Source organism: Taudactylus pleione, unplaced genomic scaffold (assembly GCF_031769625.1).
Source record: "Taudactylus pleione unplaced genomic scaffold, aTauple2 ptg000436l, whole genome shotgun sequence".
In the NCBI taxonomy this organism is placed as follows: domain Eukaryota; kingdom Metazoa; phylum Chordata; class Amphibia; order Anura; family Myobatrachidae; genus Taudactylus; species Taudactylus pleione.
The window spans coordinates 10,487,728-10,504,146 of NW_028284838.1; the positions used below are offsets into that span (position 1 = coordinate 10,487,728).

At 44.7% G+C, this 16,419-nt stretch overlaps 1 protein-coding gene across 1 annotated transcript in view; it reads left to right on the forward strand.

Moving 5' to 3' along the window:
• The window catches only part of MINDY4B (MINDY family member 4B), a 71,301-nt gene that overhangs the window by 43,179 nt on the left and 11,703 nt on the right, over positions 1–16,419 (forward strand). Inside the window, exons 6-8 of the mRNA XM_088447655.1 lie at positions 5,578–5,672; positions 9,988–10,153; positions 11,909–11,974. Of these exons, the coding sequence (XP_088303781.1) occupies positions 5,578–5,672; positions 9,988–10,153; positions 11,909–11,974 (327 nt within the window). The remainder of the gene's footprint in view (positions 1–5,577; positions 5,673–9,987; positions 10,154–11,908; positions 11,975–16,419) is intronic.

Genomic DNA, 16,419 nt, shown 5'->3' on the forward strand with positions numbered 1-16,419 from the left:
TTGGTTTCAAGTGTTTTTTATTGCATTGTTTGAATTGTGTCTGAAAAGTATTAAATGTGGTCTATTATTAATATAGAGGTGCCTGAGAATACTTTGTCCCATGTAAATAATCCCATACTGTAATAGGAAATCTGTTTTCTGTACTTCAGTTCAAAACTTTGCACAATTCTCACTTCACAAGTGACAACCTGGATCTGCCAACCAACCATTGTAGCAGACGTTTGAACCTTTGACATTCCATCATTTTGTCCCTAAAACTTATGCCTCTCCGTCACTATGAATGAATTCTACCTTTCACAAGTGACGTTGTATACAAATGCAATGCTAAACTGAGCAGACGAGAATAAGAAAATCAGGGGGTATAAAAATAAGAATACATTGATAGACGCTTACTTTTTGAAATGAACAGATCTGTTACATTTATTACAAATGAACAGATCTGTTACAATAAATATAAACTCTTTACATGGAAAGAGTTTATGGGGGTCATTCAGACCCACTCGCGAGCGGCAGTACGCTCGCAAGTGGGTCGATGTTCCCCACTGCGCATGCGCACGACGGAGGGAGCTCCGTCGTGCGCATGCGCGAGACCCGGCGAGCGACGGGCTTCCCATCGCTCCAGGTCTCGCACCAAAGGGGGCGTGCTGTCGATGTTGATTGACAGCACACCCCCTTTGGTGGGCGTGCCGGGGGCGTGCCTGCCAGACGGAGGCTTTCCCATGGGAACGCCTACCGTCTGAAGCCGGCCCCACTGACATCACTAGTGATGTCAGTGGGAGTGATTTTGGCTCTGATAGAGCCAAAATCACTCCAGGGCTTGTGGCTGGGAAACCCGACCGCAGGGTTTCCCTCGCAAGTCCGATGGTCACCCACAGCTATACGAGCATCCAGGAGGACGCTCCATTTTAATGGAGCTCTGGTCAGAGCGTCCGGCTCTGAATCAGGCCCTATATTTATTGCTCATTCTCAAGTAGTACCTATGACATCTTTAAACTGCTTATAGAGAGTAAAAATAACTGTGTCACCCAGTATGACTTCAGCTCTCAGATTTGTGCCCAGTGCAGCAAAGTCGCATGTGACATATTGGACAGATCCAGCTGCTCATAACTCCGCTTCAGAGACCAGATCACACTGACACAAAGTTATGGTGTTGGATCAATGAAATAAGCACTGGCAGGCAGGGTTGTCTTAACAGCAGTGTGGGCCCTTGGCAAAGCAATGCACTGGGGCCCCTAACCACCCATTCATGGGAAAAAAATGTAAATGGTCAATAAAATGAAACCCTCCTGCATGCCCATCAGACCTCCCACACATGCAGAGAGACTCTGTCTGACTGGTCTGAAGCCGGCGGATGAAGTGAAACTGGGACTGAGGTGAGTACTCGTCACCGAGGGGAGGGGGGGGGTAGAGTGGGGGAGGTTAGATCAGAATACAGTGTACCATTTACCGGCTTATAAAAATATCAAAAATGTACCAACTGGCCGTGGCTGCAGGGGCCCCTACAAGCTTCGGGCCCTTGGGCAACTGCCCAACAAGCCCAATGGAAGAGATGGCCCTGCTGGCAGGATGTTAGTCATCAGCCAAATGGATTTTAGGCAGTGCCGATTGACTATTAATTGATATTGATCAGCTGTTGACCAGTAATGATGGTTGGTTTGGGCCCATACATGAAGGAATAAGGAGCCAATTTGTCATACAAACTGCCATCCAAAGTAAGTGTGTGTGAGCAGATTGTGGTGGCGTTCATAACTGTATCATTTTGGCCTTATCCGATGCAGTCCTCTGTGACAGTACTCCTAAGGAGGACATCTTTCTTTCCTTTTCACCTCTTTCCATCCCACCCAAAGTGCCAGACTACTTCTCTACTGTCAATGAAGCTCCAGGAGTTGGGCATAGCGACTGTCTATACTCAGCTGCTCACTTTGGGAGATGCACTGGTATTCGAGTACAGACAACTTACAGTTCTTAACTCACAAACCACCCAATACACTTATTAAAGTGCCTGGGATGGATTGTCATTAAGCTGCTGATATTCTAGCTGCTGGGGCCAGAAGGTGGACTCAATAGCAAATAGTAGGGGAGGTCCGCACTAAGCAGTGGTGAAATCTCAGTGGTATTCAATAAATGTATGACAATAAGTGTTTGATTCTAAAATGCCTTTATTTATATTATCTGTACACTGGGAGACACAATGCTCCCTACTTTTAGACTAGATCTCTCTTATTTCCTCTACGTTGTATATAAATGTTCACGTTTTAGGGTTAAATGGATAGATTTCTTTATACTGAATAAAAAAATAGATAATTCTTATGGGTTTTCTGGTTTATATAGTCACTTGTTTGCAAGTTCCAATTAATCTCAAGTTAAATGTAATATGTAGGTGTAGGTGTTGGGGTTGTGTCTGGTGGGGCGGCGTCCCATACCCCCAGGTGCACAATTTACCCTTCGGTGATGCTAGGTCCTCTATGGTGCCACGTGTGGACAGCAAGCACACGCTGGCTGGGATGCAGCTCTCGCCAGTTCACCTAAAAACTTCCGGGGTACCGCAATTTTGCGAGATCACGCGGTCCCCAGGTCTCAGTTGGCATGTATGGCGGCTCACTCACGTATGCCGAGGAGACCTCTAGAGTGTTCTATAGTAGGTTGTGGAGTCATAGTCAATATTAATTGGAAACATAGAGGAGCAGCAGATGGAGCAAGCGGCGGAAGAAGACGGAAGGACTAGACCACACACCAGGAGGTATGGGACGCCGCCCCACCAGACACAACCCCAACACCTACACCTACATATTGGACTTAACTTGAGATTAATTGGAACTTGCAAACAAGTGACTATATAAACCAGAAAACCCATAAGAATGACCAAATTGTTTCTATTTTTTTATTCAGTATAAAGCCATCTATCCATTTAACCCTAAAACTTGGACATTTATATTCCCCGTAGAGGGAATAAAGGGGCCTATCCACTAGGCGACCTGAAAGACTGAATGTCTAGCGTTCAGACCTTCAGGTCCCCGAGGGGCGGTGCCCGCTCAGTGCAGGAGACGGACCTCCTATCTCTGAACATGCCGAACCTGACGAGCGTCGTCAGATTGACGGGCATGTTCAGTAGTTAGTTGGGGTCGGCAAGGACCCAGCGTGCACGCGCATCGCTGGTCCTTGCTGGCTATCCATTACACAACTTTGTGAACAATGCGACCAAAACCTCCGGGTTTTGGTCGGATTGTTCACAAAGTCGTGTAATGGATAGGCTCCTCAAGAGAGATCTACTCTAAAACTAAAAGGGAGCATTGTGACTCCCAGTGAACAGATACGGTAATATATATATAAAGGCATTTTAGAATCAAACACTTATTGTCATAGAATTATTGAATACTGCTGATATTTCACCACTGCTTAGCATGGACCTCCCCCACTACTTGCTATTACGTCTCCTACAGGGCTGGGTTACCCTGTGAAGTCCTGCAGCTTTTCTGGATACATACAAAACCCCAATAATCTTGTTGCAGTGCGGGTTCCAACCTCAGACTAGCACAATTCCAGAAGTTGGACTGTTTGATAGATTTAGGGACTGATTCTGCTGTGATCACTTTAGCATCTTTTGCGTAGTCACATCTGTGACTTAATGCTATTGCTGTTATCAGCCCTCCCCCTGGTCTACAAGCTTGTGTTTGAATGTGCAATGATTGAGATGTTAACTTTGAGGGTCTGTAGATGCTGTAATACTGCTTGATGCATCTTAAGACCCCACCATCAGTTGCATCATTGAAATTTGCACCAGCCCTATTGCATGTGCAAATTTCCCATCTGTGTATAGCCTCCAATATGAGCGATTAAGACTCTGAGCATGTAACCTGTCCACCCTCAGGGCCGGATTAAGGGGGCCCGACAGGGGCGCTCGTCCCAGGGCCCCCACACAGAAAGGGCGCCCACATGTCCCTACCAGGGTTTAAAGTGGGCCGGAACGGGAGACTGAACCAGTTCCGCCTCCTCCGGCCCACTTCATCCTGGTGCCGCAATGAGGCTCCATTTGCAAGGCGCCCCCTGAGATTTCCTTACCAGCGGGAGCCTGGCTCCCTCCCCGCAGCGCCAGCCGGAGCTCACTCCTGAGCTCTGGCTTCTGGCTCCAGCAGTGAGCAGTGCACTATGGGAGAGACGTCATGACATCTCTCACATAGTTCTGAGGAGCCAGGGGCTTTGCTTAGGGGACACTACCACTGTGGGCACTGCATAAGGGGCTCCACAACTAGGGGCTTTGCATAAGGGACACTACCACTGTGGGCACTGCTCCCACATGTTTGTTGCCCAGGGGCCCCCACAGACCTTAATCCGGCCCTGCACACCTTGTTATGAAAACCACCAGAATCACCATGTAGCAGTGAAATACAAGGACTTTATTTGCAGAAACATACAAACTTTGGTTGTGGTTGGATAGTGCTGATGAAATTAAACAGAGTCCGGGAATACACAGCAGTCTGGTAATAGACAGATGAAGGAGTTCCTGAAACTTTACTGATACTGTGATTTGAAAGTGCATGAGTCCAGAATATGAATAACAGGAAAGCAGATGAACAGAATATTGAGTATAAATGCAAATGGTATCAGGCAAAAAGGGATGTAATCAGGAAGCAGACGGTCTAAATACCGACCGCCGGCTTTCCGACTCCCTAATCCCAGCATGGTACTAATGACAGGCGTCGAAAACTCGAACGAAGGTAAGCCAGACAGCCACGGAGGGGGAGGGTTAGGTTTTAGGGCTTCCGTGGGGATTTGGGGTTAGGCACCCCACCGGGACGGTTAGGTTTAGGCTAGGGGAAGGGGGGGTTAAGCACCCCCGGGGGGAGGTTAAAATTAGGCACACCCCCGGGAGGCTTAGGTTTAGTCGCGGAGAAGAGGGGGGTTAGGTTTAGGCACTTGGGGGGGGGGGGGGGGAGGTTAGGGTTAGGCACCCCTAAGGGAGGGTTAGGGGGTAGAATAGGTTGGCAATACTTACCTTTGGACGATCTGGATTTTCACCCTTGCAGGGCTGTCGGGATTTGGCGGTAATACCTACTACACCCGGCAAAAACATGCTGTATCAGGTATAGCCGGATTTGCACACACATGAAATGTAACTTTGAAAATGCAGATGAACTTGACTAGTAATCCAGAGAACCTGAATAGCAGACAGGACCAGGCTAAGAACCCTCTTAACATCAGACCAGAAAAAATTAATGACCAGCAATAAATGCTGGCCTCAGGCTGACTAAATAGCCATCTGACAGGTGTAGTCCATGCTTGCTAATAGATTGTTCAATCACCAGACACCTGATCTCCAACAGTGTCCAAACAGCAGCTCCTCTGGCAGGACCCAGAACTGCAGTCCATATCAGAAGGACCTGGTGACCCCTGCTGGTGAAAAAGTATATAGCTAGGATAAAAGCAAAACCGACAATACTGACACGCCCATAAGACAGACTATTTATGTGCATCTGAATGGGGAAAGCCCTGCACATTTCCAATACATTTCTGAAACTGTGCTCCTCAATACTAAGTATACAGTATATGTATATATATATAAATTGCTTTTTCTTAAAGGGTGGAGCAAGATCCATTCAGCTGGTGGTGCAGGCACACATCATTAAGTACCTGTTGTTTATGAAGAATGAATGTGACCACGGCTCTTTAAGCAGGTAAGAGAATAATCCAGGTGGAAATGGGGTGTCACATATGTATGATGTGTAAATGGAATAAGTGTGTTTGGGTTCTAATTTGCAATTTACATGCTAGCGTGGATGTTACTGATATCAAACATGCTAGTCTTTTCAAATATTATAATTTTTAACAGTAGTTTGAAGTATAATACACATAATAAACAACAGTTGTTAGTCTGTAGAAGCCAGAAGTTTGCTGACACAGAACATCTTTCTATAGACACGTTGTGGAAGTTGGCCATAATTGCACTGTGTACTCAGAACTAAATGGCAACAGTCCTATCCTTGGTGTAAGAGATATGCCTGAAAATAGGAATACTTATTTATTTATTTATTTATTACCAGTTATTTATGTAGCACACACATATTCCGCAGCGCTTTACAGAGAATATATGGCCATTCACATCAGTTCCTGCCCCAGTGGAGCTTACACTCTATGGGCCTGATTCAGAACCGGACGCTCTGACCAGAGCGCTCGCTCTGAATCAGGGCCCTCCTACCTAAAAATGGAGCGAGCGGCCAAAGAGATGGTCGCGATGGTCATGACCATCGCGACCATCGGGCTTGCGACGAGACCCTGCGGTAGGGTCTCGCTGCCGCAAGCCCAGGAGTTCTTTTGGCTTTATCAGAGCCAAAAGCACTCTCACTGACATCACTAGTGAGTGACAGCACGCCCCCGGCACACCCACCAAAGGGGGCGTGCTGTCACTCACCATCGACAGCACACCCCCTTTGGTGCGAGACCCATAGCGACAACTTGGCTGTCGCTAGGCGGGTCTCGCGCATGCGCACGACGGAGCTCCCTCCGTCGTGCGCATGCGCATTAGGGCACCATCGACCCGCTTGCAAGCGCTCAGCGCTCGCGAGCGGGTCTGAATTAGGCCCTATATTCCCTATCATGTGCTCACACACATACACACTAGGGTTAATTTTTGTTGTGGGCCAATTAACCTACCAGTACATTTTTGGAGTGTGGGAGGAATAATGGAGCGTACACACGGTCAGATTTGTCAGACTTGTCAGATTTGTCAGATGAACGACTGAACGATTAAACGATTTGAACGATTTGAACGATTTGACCAAAGTTTTGAACGATTTGAACGATTTTTGACTGCATTAAAATGAATGGAATCGTCCAAGTCTGACTGCAAACCCATCAGATGTCAGATATCGTTATCTGACAAACGGGAACGCGCATCGTTGATCGTCCATCGTTCAGGCATGTCAGATATGAACGATTTTCCTTCAGATATGAACGACTGAACGATTTTTAAATCGTTATCGTCCATATCTGAAGAAAAAATCTGATCGTGTGTATGCACCATTATGGAGCGTACACACGGTCAGATTTGTCAGACTTGTCAGATGAACGACTGAACGATTAAACGATTTGGACGATTTGACCAAAGTTTTGAACGATTTGAACGATTGAACGATTTTTGACTGCATTAAAATGAATGGAATCGTCCAAGTCTGACTGCAAACCCATCAGATGTCAGATATCGTTATCTGACAAACGGGAACGCGCATCGTTGATCGTCCATCGTTCAGGCATGTCAGATATGAACGATTTTCCATCAGATATGAACGAGTGAACGATTTTTAAATCGTTATCGTCCATATCTGAAGAAAAAATCTGATCGTGTGTATGCACCATTACACTCTGCATAGCCCGCAGTTCAATCTAGCTGCCATCTCTATATTTCGCCTATGTTGGAACACCTTGATACAGTCCAGTTACGCCCATGCAGTCACAAGTGAATATGCCACTGAATTATATGTTCAAAATAAATTCGGCAAACTAACTTGCATTCAACTCTACATCAGCCCCAGGGTTGTCAAAATCAATGAAAATAAAAAAAGAGCAAGTTAAAATAATGTGTATACACATATGGGCATACTGTAGATCCCACTCTGCTTCAGCCCTAGGCTGTTTCAGCTTGTTTGGCTTCATTAATGCAGGATTAATTGTTGCAAGTCTGTAAATTTGTAGGGGACACTGGCTGAAGAACAGTATTTCTTGAGATTACTACTTCTCATAAAATATGTTAGAAAAAAGATTAACTCACTCTGCAATGAAAATCATAAAATGATGGTTTATATTGTGGACAATTCTTCATTAAAACTAACTTTAAAATAAAAGAAATTAGTGCAAAACAACAATATTTTAATACACAAATTTTTCCTAATAATTACATTTTTTATTGGTTTTTATTTTTGGGGGTTTAACATTGCACATAGGAACAAATCTAATATTTGTAAATATACATTTTAAAATGTGTGTTTTAATATAAAAAAATCTAATATAAAAAAGACAAAACACGATCAAAGGGGTAAATTTAATAAATATCGTGTTTGACTTCTAAACCAACTTGCTGGACATCGTTGTTACTTACTAACCATCATTTTTAATGTCTATTGTCTATTGATAGCGTTTTTTTCTATCTAAAGCTCTGTCGCATTGATATTTTACTATAACCTCCATATTCAAATAGACAGGTGAAATAGATAGAAGCGGACAGAAATTTTTTTTTTTTATTGTCAACATCATCGTCAATTAACTCTGGGTGAATTGGAGAACTTTTCACATACAAACCCACCACTGATTTTCTGAACTATTTTTTTTCTACTATAGTGTTGCGATTTTTCAGTGGCTACTATCGGTTTTACTAACCCAATGCTTAGTAAATCCGGGATTTGTATTGCTGTCTATGGAAATTATGAAGTTGGAAAGATGTTTGTTCCGATAGCCTAATCTACATCTAAAGTTAGATTTTTCATGAGAATTCCTAGCAGGTTTGCCTTTAGTAACCTCCCAATGACAAAATCGATGGAATTTTGCAGGAAAACATCAAATCGTCCAAAATCGACGCTTAGTAAATTTATCCCAAAGTATTAAGTGATTACATCCTATCAGGACTATAATTTGGGAGAAAGCATTTTGGAATATTACAAATAATATGTAAGAATATTTAGGGGTCTATTTACTAAGCAGTGTTAGGAGACAGAGTGAAAAGTGATAAGAAAGTGATAAGGTGCCAGCCAATCAGCTCCCAACTGTCATTCTTCAAACACAGCCTGTGAGATGACAGTTGGGAGCTGATTGGCTGGCACCTTATCACTTTCTTATTACTTTTCACTCTGTCTTCTAACACTGCTTAGTAAATAGACCGCTTAATTTAGTGTGGTTATGTTCTTATTTTTTTTATGAATGTTTACTAAATGCCTAATAGCTGGAAGACCAATCATTTAGTCGATAATGAGTTAGGGATAGGATCTTAGCCCCGGCAAGAATAAAGTGATTTAAATGACTAATTATAAAGTACAAATCTAAAATATGAAGACATTAATGCAATTCCTGAGCAGCAGATTAGCATAGCAATAATGCAATTGGGATAGTTAATAGACCGGTAGACGGAATGCCGCCGGTCTAAATCCCGACATGACCAGCCCGACAAGGGAGTAAAGATAGGCGACGAAATGCCAACGCCTATCTTAATTCCGAAGACGGAAGACCGACCCCACCATCCCAATCGTCCTCTGACAGGTATGTATAACACTTAGCCCGGGGATGGGGGAGTTAGGTTTAGGGACCCCCCCAGGAAGGTTAGGCTTAGGCTAGGGGAAGGAGGGGTTAGGGTTAGGCACTAGGGGGGAGGTTAGGGACCCCCCCAGGAGGGTTAGGTTTAGGGTGCGAGGAGGGGGGTTAGGTTTAGGTTAGGTTTAGGCACCCCTGGGGATGAGGTTAGGGTTAGGCACTAGGAGGGAAGGTTAGGGATTAGCACCCCTAAGGAAGGGTTAGGGTTAGGGAGGGAGAGGGGCGGGTTTGGGTACTTAACAACGCCCGTCGGGATCTCGATTTGTGGCACTGTCACTGTCGGGATTTGAACCGGCAGCTGTTGAGCCGCAGGTATTTCAATTCCATTCCATTTCTCTATGTATAATGCAACAATTACATTCAATTATAGCTGTCAATAGAAGAATCAACAATTACATTTGTGACAATGGTAGACTCACCAATAGCATCAAATCAGTGAAAATTAGAACCAAGCTGAACACGTCACCATGTAATTGGTAGCAGTGCCATGTACAGTATGTAGCAGGGTATTCACAGTTGCTGTGGATACTGACCTGTTCTGAAAACCTAGTAGGCTCTTGAAACACAGATCAAAGTCCTTTGTACTAAATGCAGACACCTGGAACAAATGGAACAAAATTTCATTGAATCCTGGCATTTACATGTTTATATGTATATTAAATATATAACATCTTTACATATTTCCTTTTCTTATAGTTTAACAGAATTAAGCCAAAAACAACAAGAAAGGGCCCTGGCAGCATCCATTGCTGATATTCTTTGGACAGCAGCAGAAATGAAGAGAGCAACGATTTGCCTCATCACCAGTGATTCATATTTCACAGAGAGCCCTGACTACAAAACTGATAACTTTACAGAAAAGGTATGTATATATAACCGCTCACATAATGCACATTCTCCAGTGCTGCATAACACACAACAAATTAACAGTGCTTACATTTTAGGGGGTTAGGCAGGCTTAGCAACATGGAGCTAGTTTAATAATGTTCTGAACAGTGTCATTATATGTGATTATTTGTTAAAATACACAGTATTTTTTATATCCTGCCCTATGTATAACCCACAAGTGGATGGCCGTGACGAACTTGGTGCCCTAGGTAACATTTTAGCTGGTGCCCCTCTACTACCATGCCGACAGACCTACCCCTCAACTGTGTGTCACAGGTGTACAGTAACACACAACACCCTGGTGGTCTAGGGTCGTAATGAGGAAAGGGTGTCTCACTGTGACCTTACCTACTCTGCTGACCTTGATGGCACAGAGGGGTAGCCTCTGCGTCAGAGTTTCACTGCAGGGTTCAGCAGAGTTCCTCAGCTTGCCAAGCGCCATATTCGCTATTGCCCCTTGGCGCTGGCGTGACTCCATCGGCTACATGTCTCTCGCTGGACTTTACCTAAACAGCAAGGGGGCCAGTATAAGCTCTTTTGAAAGAGCCCCCTTGCTTCCAGGGCTTAGGCATCTTGGAGTCTTCTGGTTTTGACCCAGTGTCTTCTGTCTTCCTTCTGCCGCCAATTCTGGCCTTCTTTCTACTGGCACCTTTGATCTTCTTCCCGCCGGGTCGCTTCTTCTGCACAACATCTTCTAGAGCTCTTCTATGCACTCTCTCTGCCACTAGTAGCGAAAAAAAAGCTGGAGTGAGTGAGTGGAGCAATGACGCAGTGAGCCTCGATTGGCTGCAGGTCTGCAAGCTGCTGTTGCCCAGTCCTGGCTCCATCCACAAATGTATCCTCAGCTGGACATATCTCTACACACGTCCAGACTCCAGACAGCCTGGTGGATTTCCAGCACGTCTGGAGTAATTCCAGACCGTTGGTATCCCTAGGTGTCCCTTCTGGAACTAGGTCTCCCTAGACAAATGCCTAGGTCGCCTATGCTTAGGCCCTGGGTGAGGGGTGGGAAGAATCTACATGAAATAAAAATTGCTGTGTCATTTACACCCCTTGTATAGTGGCAACTGCACATTGTACACCACAAACTGCTTCCACATTATTACATGATCAATGCCTGTCTCCATGGTAATATGACCAGCAGGGCTGTAACTAGGGGTGTGCGGCCTGTGGGCGGCACCACCCTTCATCCAAGACCCTTACATCTGGCTAACAGGGTGTCTGGAATGTCACCCAGCATCCTCAGGATGTGTACACTGCAGCCCTTTCAGCCCCCTAAGCATCTTGAGGATACTCCGGGTAGTTCTGTAATTCACACCGCTGCCGGCCCCACCCCTCTGCATGACAGCAATGGCCCAGGGGGTGTGACCAGCACAGGGTGCAGAAAAGCCTTTTGATGGCGATAACAACCAGTACCCCTACACAAAAACCTATTTCACAGCTAACTAAAAAAAAATATCTGTATCCCATAGCCACTAGACATTTGCTTTCATTTTTGTAAATTATACTAGGACAATGTCTGATTTTCTGCTTTGGGCAACATCATATTTTCTGCACGGTCATGTGTGGAAGAAATCTCATAAATGTCCCGATTATGTTCTGAACACATCATTTAAAAGCTAAAACACAACATTTCTGGAAAATTAAATAGAACAGAACATTACTTCACTGTGTTGCCATTAAAAAAACTGTGTTATTTTTTATCAACACTCTTTGTTTCAATTGACAGCTCCAGTTATTTGAATTTACAGAAAAAGACAACATGGAGAAATTCCTTTGTACCCACATACACTGCGTGAGTCTCCACCATCTAACAAAATGCCATTTTAGTACCTGGAATTGTTATGATTACACTTTGCGTCATGTGTTTAGTTGTATGTTTTCAGTGTCCTCCAGTTCCAGAGTATGTCAAAATTATAGGTTTGCTATACACTTTGTTTAAACATTATAATAAAGAGTGAGAACACAGTTTATTACTGATGAGTGTAAGCAGAGCAGCAATTAAAATATATATGAAGGGAATCTAACCTTGAACAGGAGAAAATGATGTTTGGCCATTTCATCTACAGCCATTGCTAATAGGTAATAGGTGCCTCTCACCAAGCACGCAGCCATACTGTCTTCCATAGTCACACTTTAGCAGTAGAATGGGTCATACTGAAGAGTTCTTAATGTGACACTTTCATAGGATGCCTTCTTTCATATAGGTTAATAACATTTCTGCCCTGCTAGAGCTAGAAATAGAATTATATAGGAATATCAATAACTTCATCACAAAGTGGTCAGCCACACAAACTTTGGGAACACTGGGGGATATATATGAAGGGGCGTTATGCGGTTTAGCAGTATCAGCGCACATTATGTGAGTCTTGTCTTTATTTTAATATTTATTTTGAAGGTGAACTAGAGGTACCAGCGGCCCTTAATGCCCCCCATGCTGGTACCATGCGGGGAGGCTTGCTGGGACCTCTAGTTCTCGTGTAAAATACAATCTTAATTCACCTATATTTAGACACAATCTTCCTGGCACCCACTGCACAGGGGTGCCATTTTATCAGCCCAGGCCTGGGGTGCCCTGAAGAGGGGGGACCCTTTATTGGGGGTGTCCTCACCTCTCCAGAGATCCCCAGCCTGGGCTGTCTAGAGGTCAGGTGATAATGTTTTGGCCAGGGGACCTGGTGAAAGGGTCTTACGGTTGCAGCCTTACATCCCTGATAGAAAGTCTGGTGCTGGTTTTGGAAATTACTCATTTTGTCCTCTGTATTTCCAAAACCAGAACTGGCTCACTTACGTATTTTTTCCCTTGTATTTTCACCACCAGGACCAGCTCAGAATAGCTCAGTGGTGGTTGTGCATTTATGAGGGGACCTCACGTCGTTTTTATTTTAAATTATTTAAAAGTTTTAATAGGTTTTTTCACACAGATCTCACTGATATGTGTATATTTCTGTGTAACTGATTTTCAAAATCTAATGCAAATCTAATGCAAAATCACACAAAATCGACCATAAGTAAACTTTGATAAATATACCCCTATATCACACCACCATTGGACTTTGTAGTACTGGAGTGCCACCATCTGATGGACATATCTAAGTCACTTCCTGCACAAATGGGAGCTGACAGCTATAAAGTATGGTAGAGGAGCCCCTTAATTCCATGTAAACCGTAATGCTACAGCATACAATAAGATTCTAGAAATAAATTCCAAATTTGTAGAAACAAATTTTAAGCATGATCTTTTTAAGCATGAAGCAAATCTTGTTTAAGCATGATAATGCTGAACTAAGGGAGTTCCATCAAAAAATGTTTTGTCTCATTTGGTGTGGAAGAACTTGAGTGAGAGGAATGGGAATGCCGATGACGGACCAATCCCCATAGCCCAACATCAGTGCACAACCTCACTAATACTCTTCTGGGTGAATAGATGCGGTGTTCCAATGCCATGTTCCAAAATCTAGTGGTAACCTTCTTAGGTGGGTGGAGGCTATTATAGCAACAAAGATACAAACAACTGACCATTCCCATGGTATTGGAATGAGATATTCATCAAGTACATATAGGTGTGTTATTCAAGTGTCCACATACTTTTGGCCATGTAGCATACTGTAGCTAGACCTATTTTTTTCTATTTCCTTGCAAAGGTTTAGGGCTAGATTTACTAACTAGCAGCAAGCTACTGATTCTCAAAAGTTTTTACATTTAAAACAGCAATAATTTAGAAGCAAAACCAGGCAAGTTTTTCATTAATATAATTGCTATTTTAAATTTCAGTGTCAGAGTCACCACTTTATACATCTAGCCCTTAGACACTAAATTGCAAATTAAAATTCCAAGGTTTTATTTTGTATTTGCTAATTAATATATATTGTATACTGTATGGAGCCATCTCTAAGATGAATATGTAGTCTAATTAAAAAAGTGCAAAATGTCCACTATGCAGTGCAAAACCAGCTTTGGACCTGCTTTGCACCTCAGTTTATACTAGTGACTTACAATTCTCTCATTCATGGGCTTGCAGGTCAAGGTGGTTGAGGAGCAAAGGTTTACGCAGACTGAAGAGAAATAGTTTGGGTCTCATCCTATACTGTCAAAAGGAGCTGTTTTGAGCTTCCATATTGCAGATTGGCAAATACGTGTACTTCCACTTGCTCTCAGAGCATACAAACACATGTTTTGTACCTCCACCTGAGGGAGAGCCTGGAGGTGAGGCAATGATGGCAATTCTAGGGAGTGGAGGCAGAACCATGATATCATGATGTGGAAGGGGGGCCTAAACTTCAGAAAGTCTGATAGAACTCCCCAAAATTCTGGAGATTTTTCTGCCTCTCTGCACACTTTGTCACACTTTTGTGGAGATGTCTCATGAGAATGGAGGGTAGGTTGGCACCCCAAAGAACGCTTGGTCCCTCCTGGTGCATAGATGCAAACCAAGCTATTTAGCAGTGTGATATGTATATGACCGACTGTGCAGGTAATATAATACTCATTACAGTACAATCAGTGGCGTATCTAGGTGGGGTCGAGCAGGGGACCGGCAGTATGGGGGGGGGGGCACTGCTGGCCGTTGTTCAGGACACTAATTTCTGTGCGCACTACACGGTAACAAACACTGTCGCCGGCGCCGGGCAGTATACTCGTTCTACCCGGCGGCAGTGTGTTTGTTTTGGCAACCAATGAGAGTCAGACAGACTCTCATTGGCTGCTGCACCCACAGTTAGAGCCAGGCTGGAGCTCACTCATGAGCTCCACCTTCTGGCTCCCGCAGTGGGTGATGGAAGAGATGTCATGACGTCTCTCCCATAGTGCAGAGTGGGCCTGGAGGACGGAGGAGTGTTGTTTTTTTGTGTGTGTTTCTTTGTCCTATATATGTAAGGGGTACTGGCACTGCATAGGGGGCTACTACTGGGGTCGCTGCATAGGGGGGACTACTACTGGGGGCACTATATAAGGGACACTACTGGGGGCACTGCATAGGGGGGACCACTACTGGGGGCACTGCACAGGGGGGGTCTAATACTTGGGGCACTACTCAGGGCACTGCATAGGGGGACTACTACTGGGGGCACTGCATAGGGGGGACCACTACTAGGGGCACTAAATAACAGGAACTGCATAGGGGGGACTACTACTGGGGGCACTGCATAGAGGGGACCATTATTACGGGCACTGTATAAGGGGGACCACTAGGGGGGGCACTGTATAAGGGGCACTGCATAGGGGGGACCACTACTGGGGTCACTGTATAAGGGGCAGTACTGGGAGTACTACATAGGGGGACCACTACTGGGGGCACTGCATATGGGGGACCAATACTGGGGGTACTGTATAAGGGAGACCACTACTGGGGGCACTGTATAATGGGCACTGCATAGGGGGGCACTGCATAGGGGGACCAATACTGGGGGCACTGCATAGGGGGGCCACTACTGGGGGCACTGTATAAGGGACACTACTGGGGGCACTGCATAGGGGGACCACTACTAGTGGCGCTGTATAAGGGGCATTACTAGGGGCACTGTATAAGTGGCACTACTGGGGGCACTGTATAAAGGGCACTGTATGAGGGACACTGCATAAGGGGAACTACTGGGGGCACTACATAAGGGGGCACTACTGGGGGCACTGTATAAGGGTGCACTACTGGGGGCACATGTATAAGGGGCACTGTGGGTGCACTGTATAAGGGGTACTACTACAGGGGGCACTGCTACTGGGGACATTGCATAAGGGGCACTAGTACAGTGGGCATTGCAAGAGGGGCACGACTACTGGGGGCATTAAGGTGCATATGGAATGGAAAGGAATGTTCCCAGAGTGATGAGAAACGGTGGTGTGTCATGTTGGCACGCCCCATTTTCCAGTGCCCACACCTATTGGGCATGTGACCACGCCCACTTTTAGGCACGAGCACATACTTGGCGGGGCTCCGTTTTTTAACTTGCCCTTGGCCACAAATACCCTAGTTACGTCACTAAGTAAAATATATCAGTTATGTCACCAAAGCATGTCTCCTGAATACTGAATAACTTTACAAATTTGTGCAGCTGACATGCACTTTAAAGCTGCCACTTTCTTCTGGAATGTCCGGGAGACTGATTAATTTTGGGACTCCTACCTGGACACCCTTTGCCTGGATTCTACCAGTGTGTAAATGAAATTTTCTTTTCAAGTATTATTTTAATAGAAGTATTAAGCTGTAAATTATACAATTATTGTAGTATTAATAGTTCAACTGTG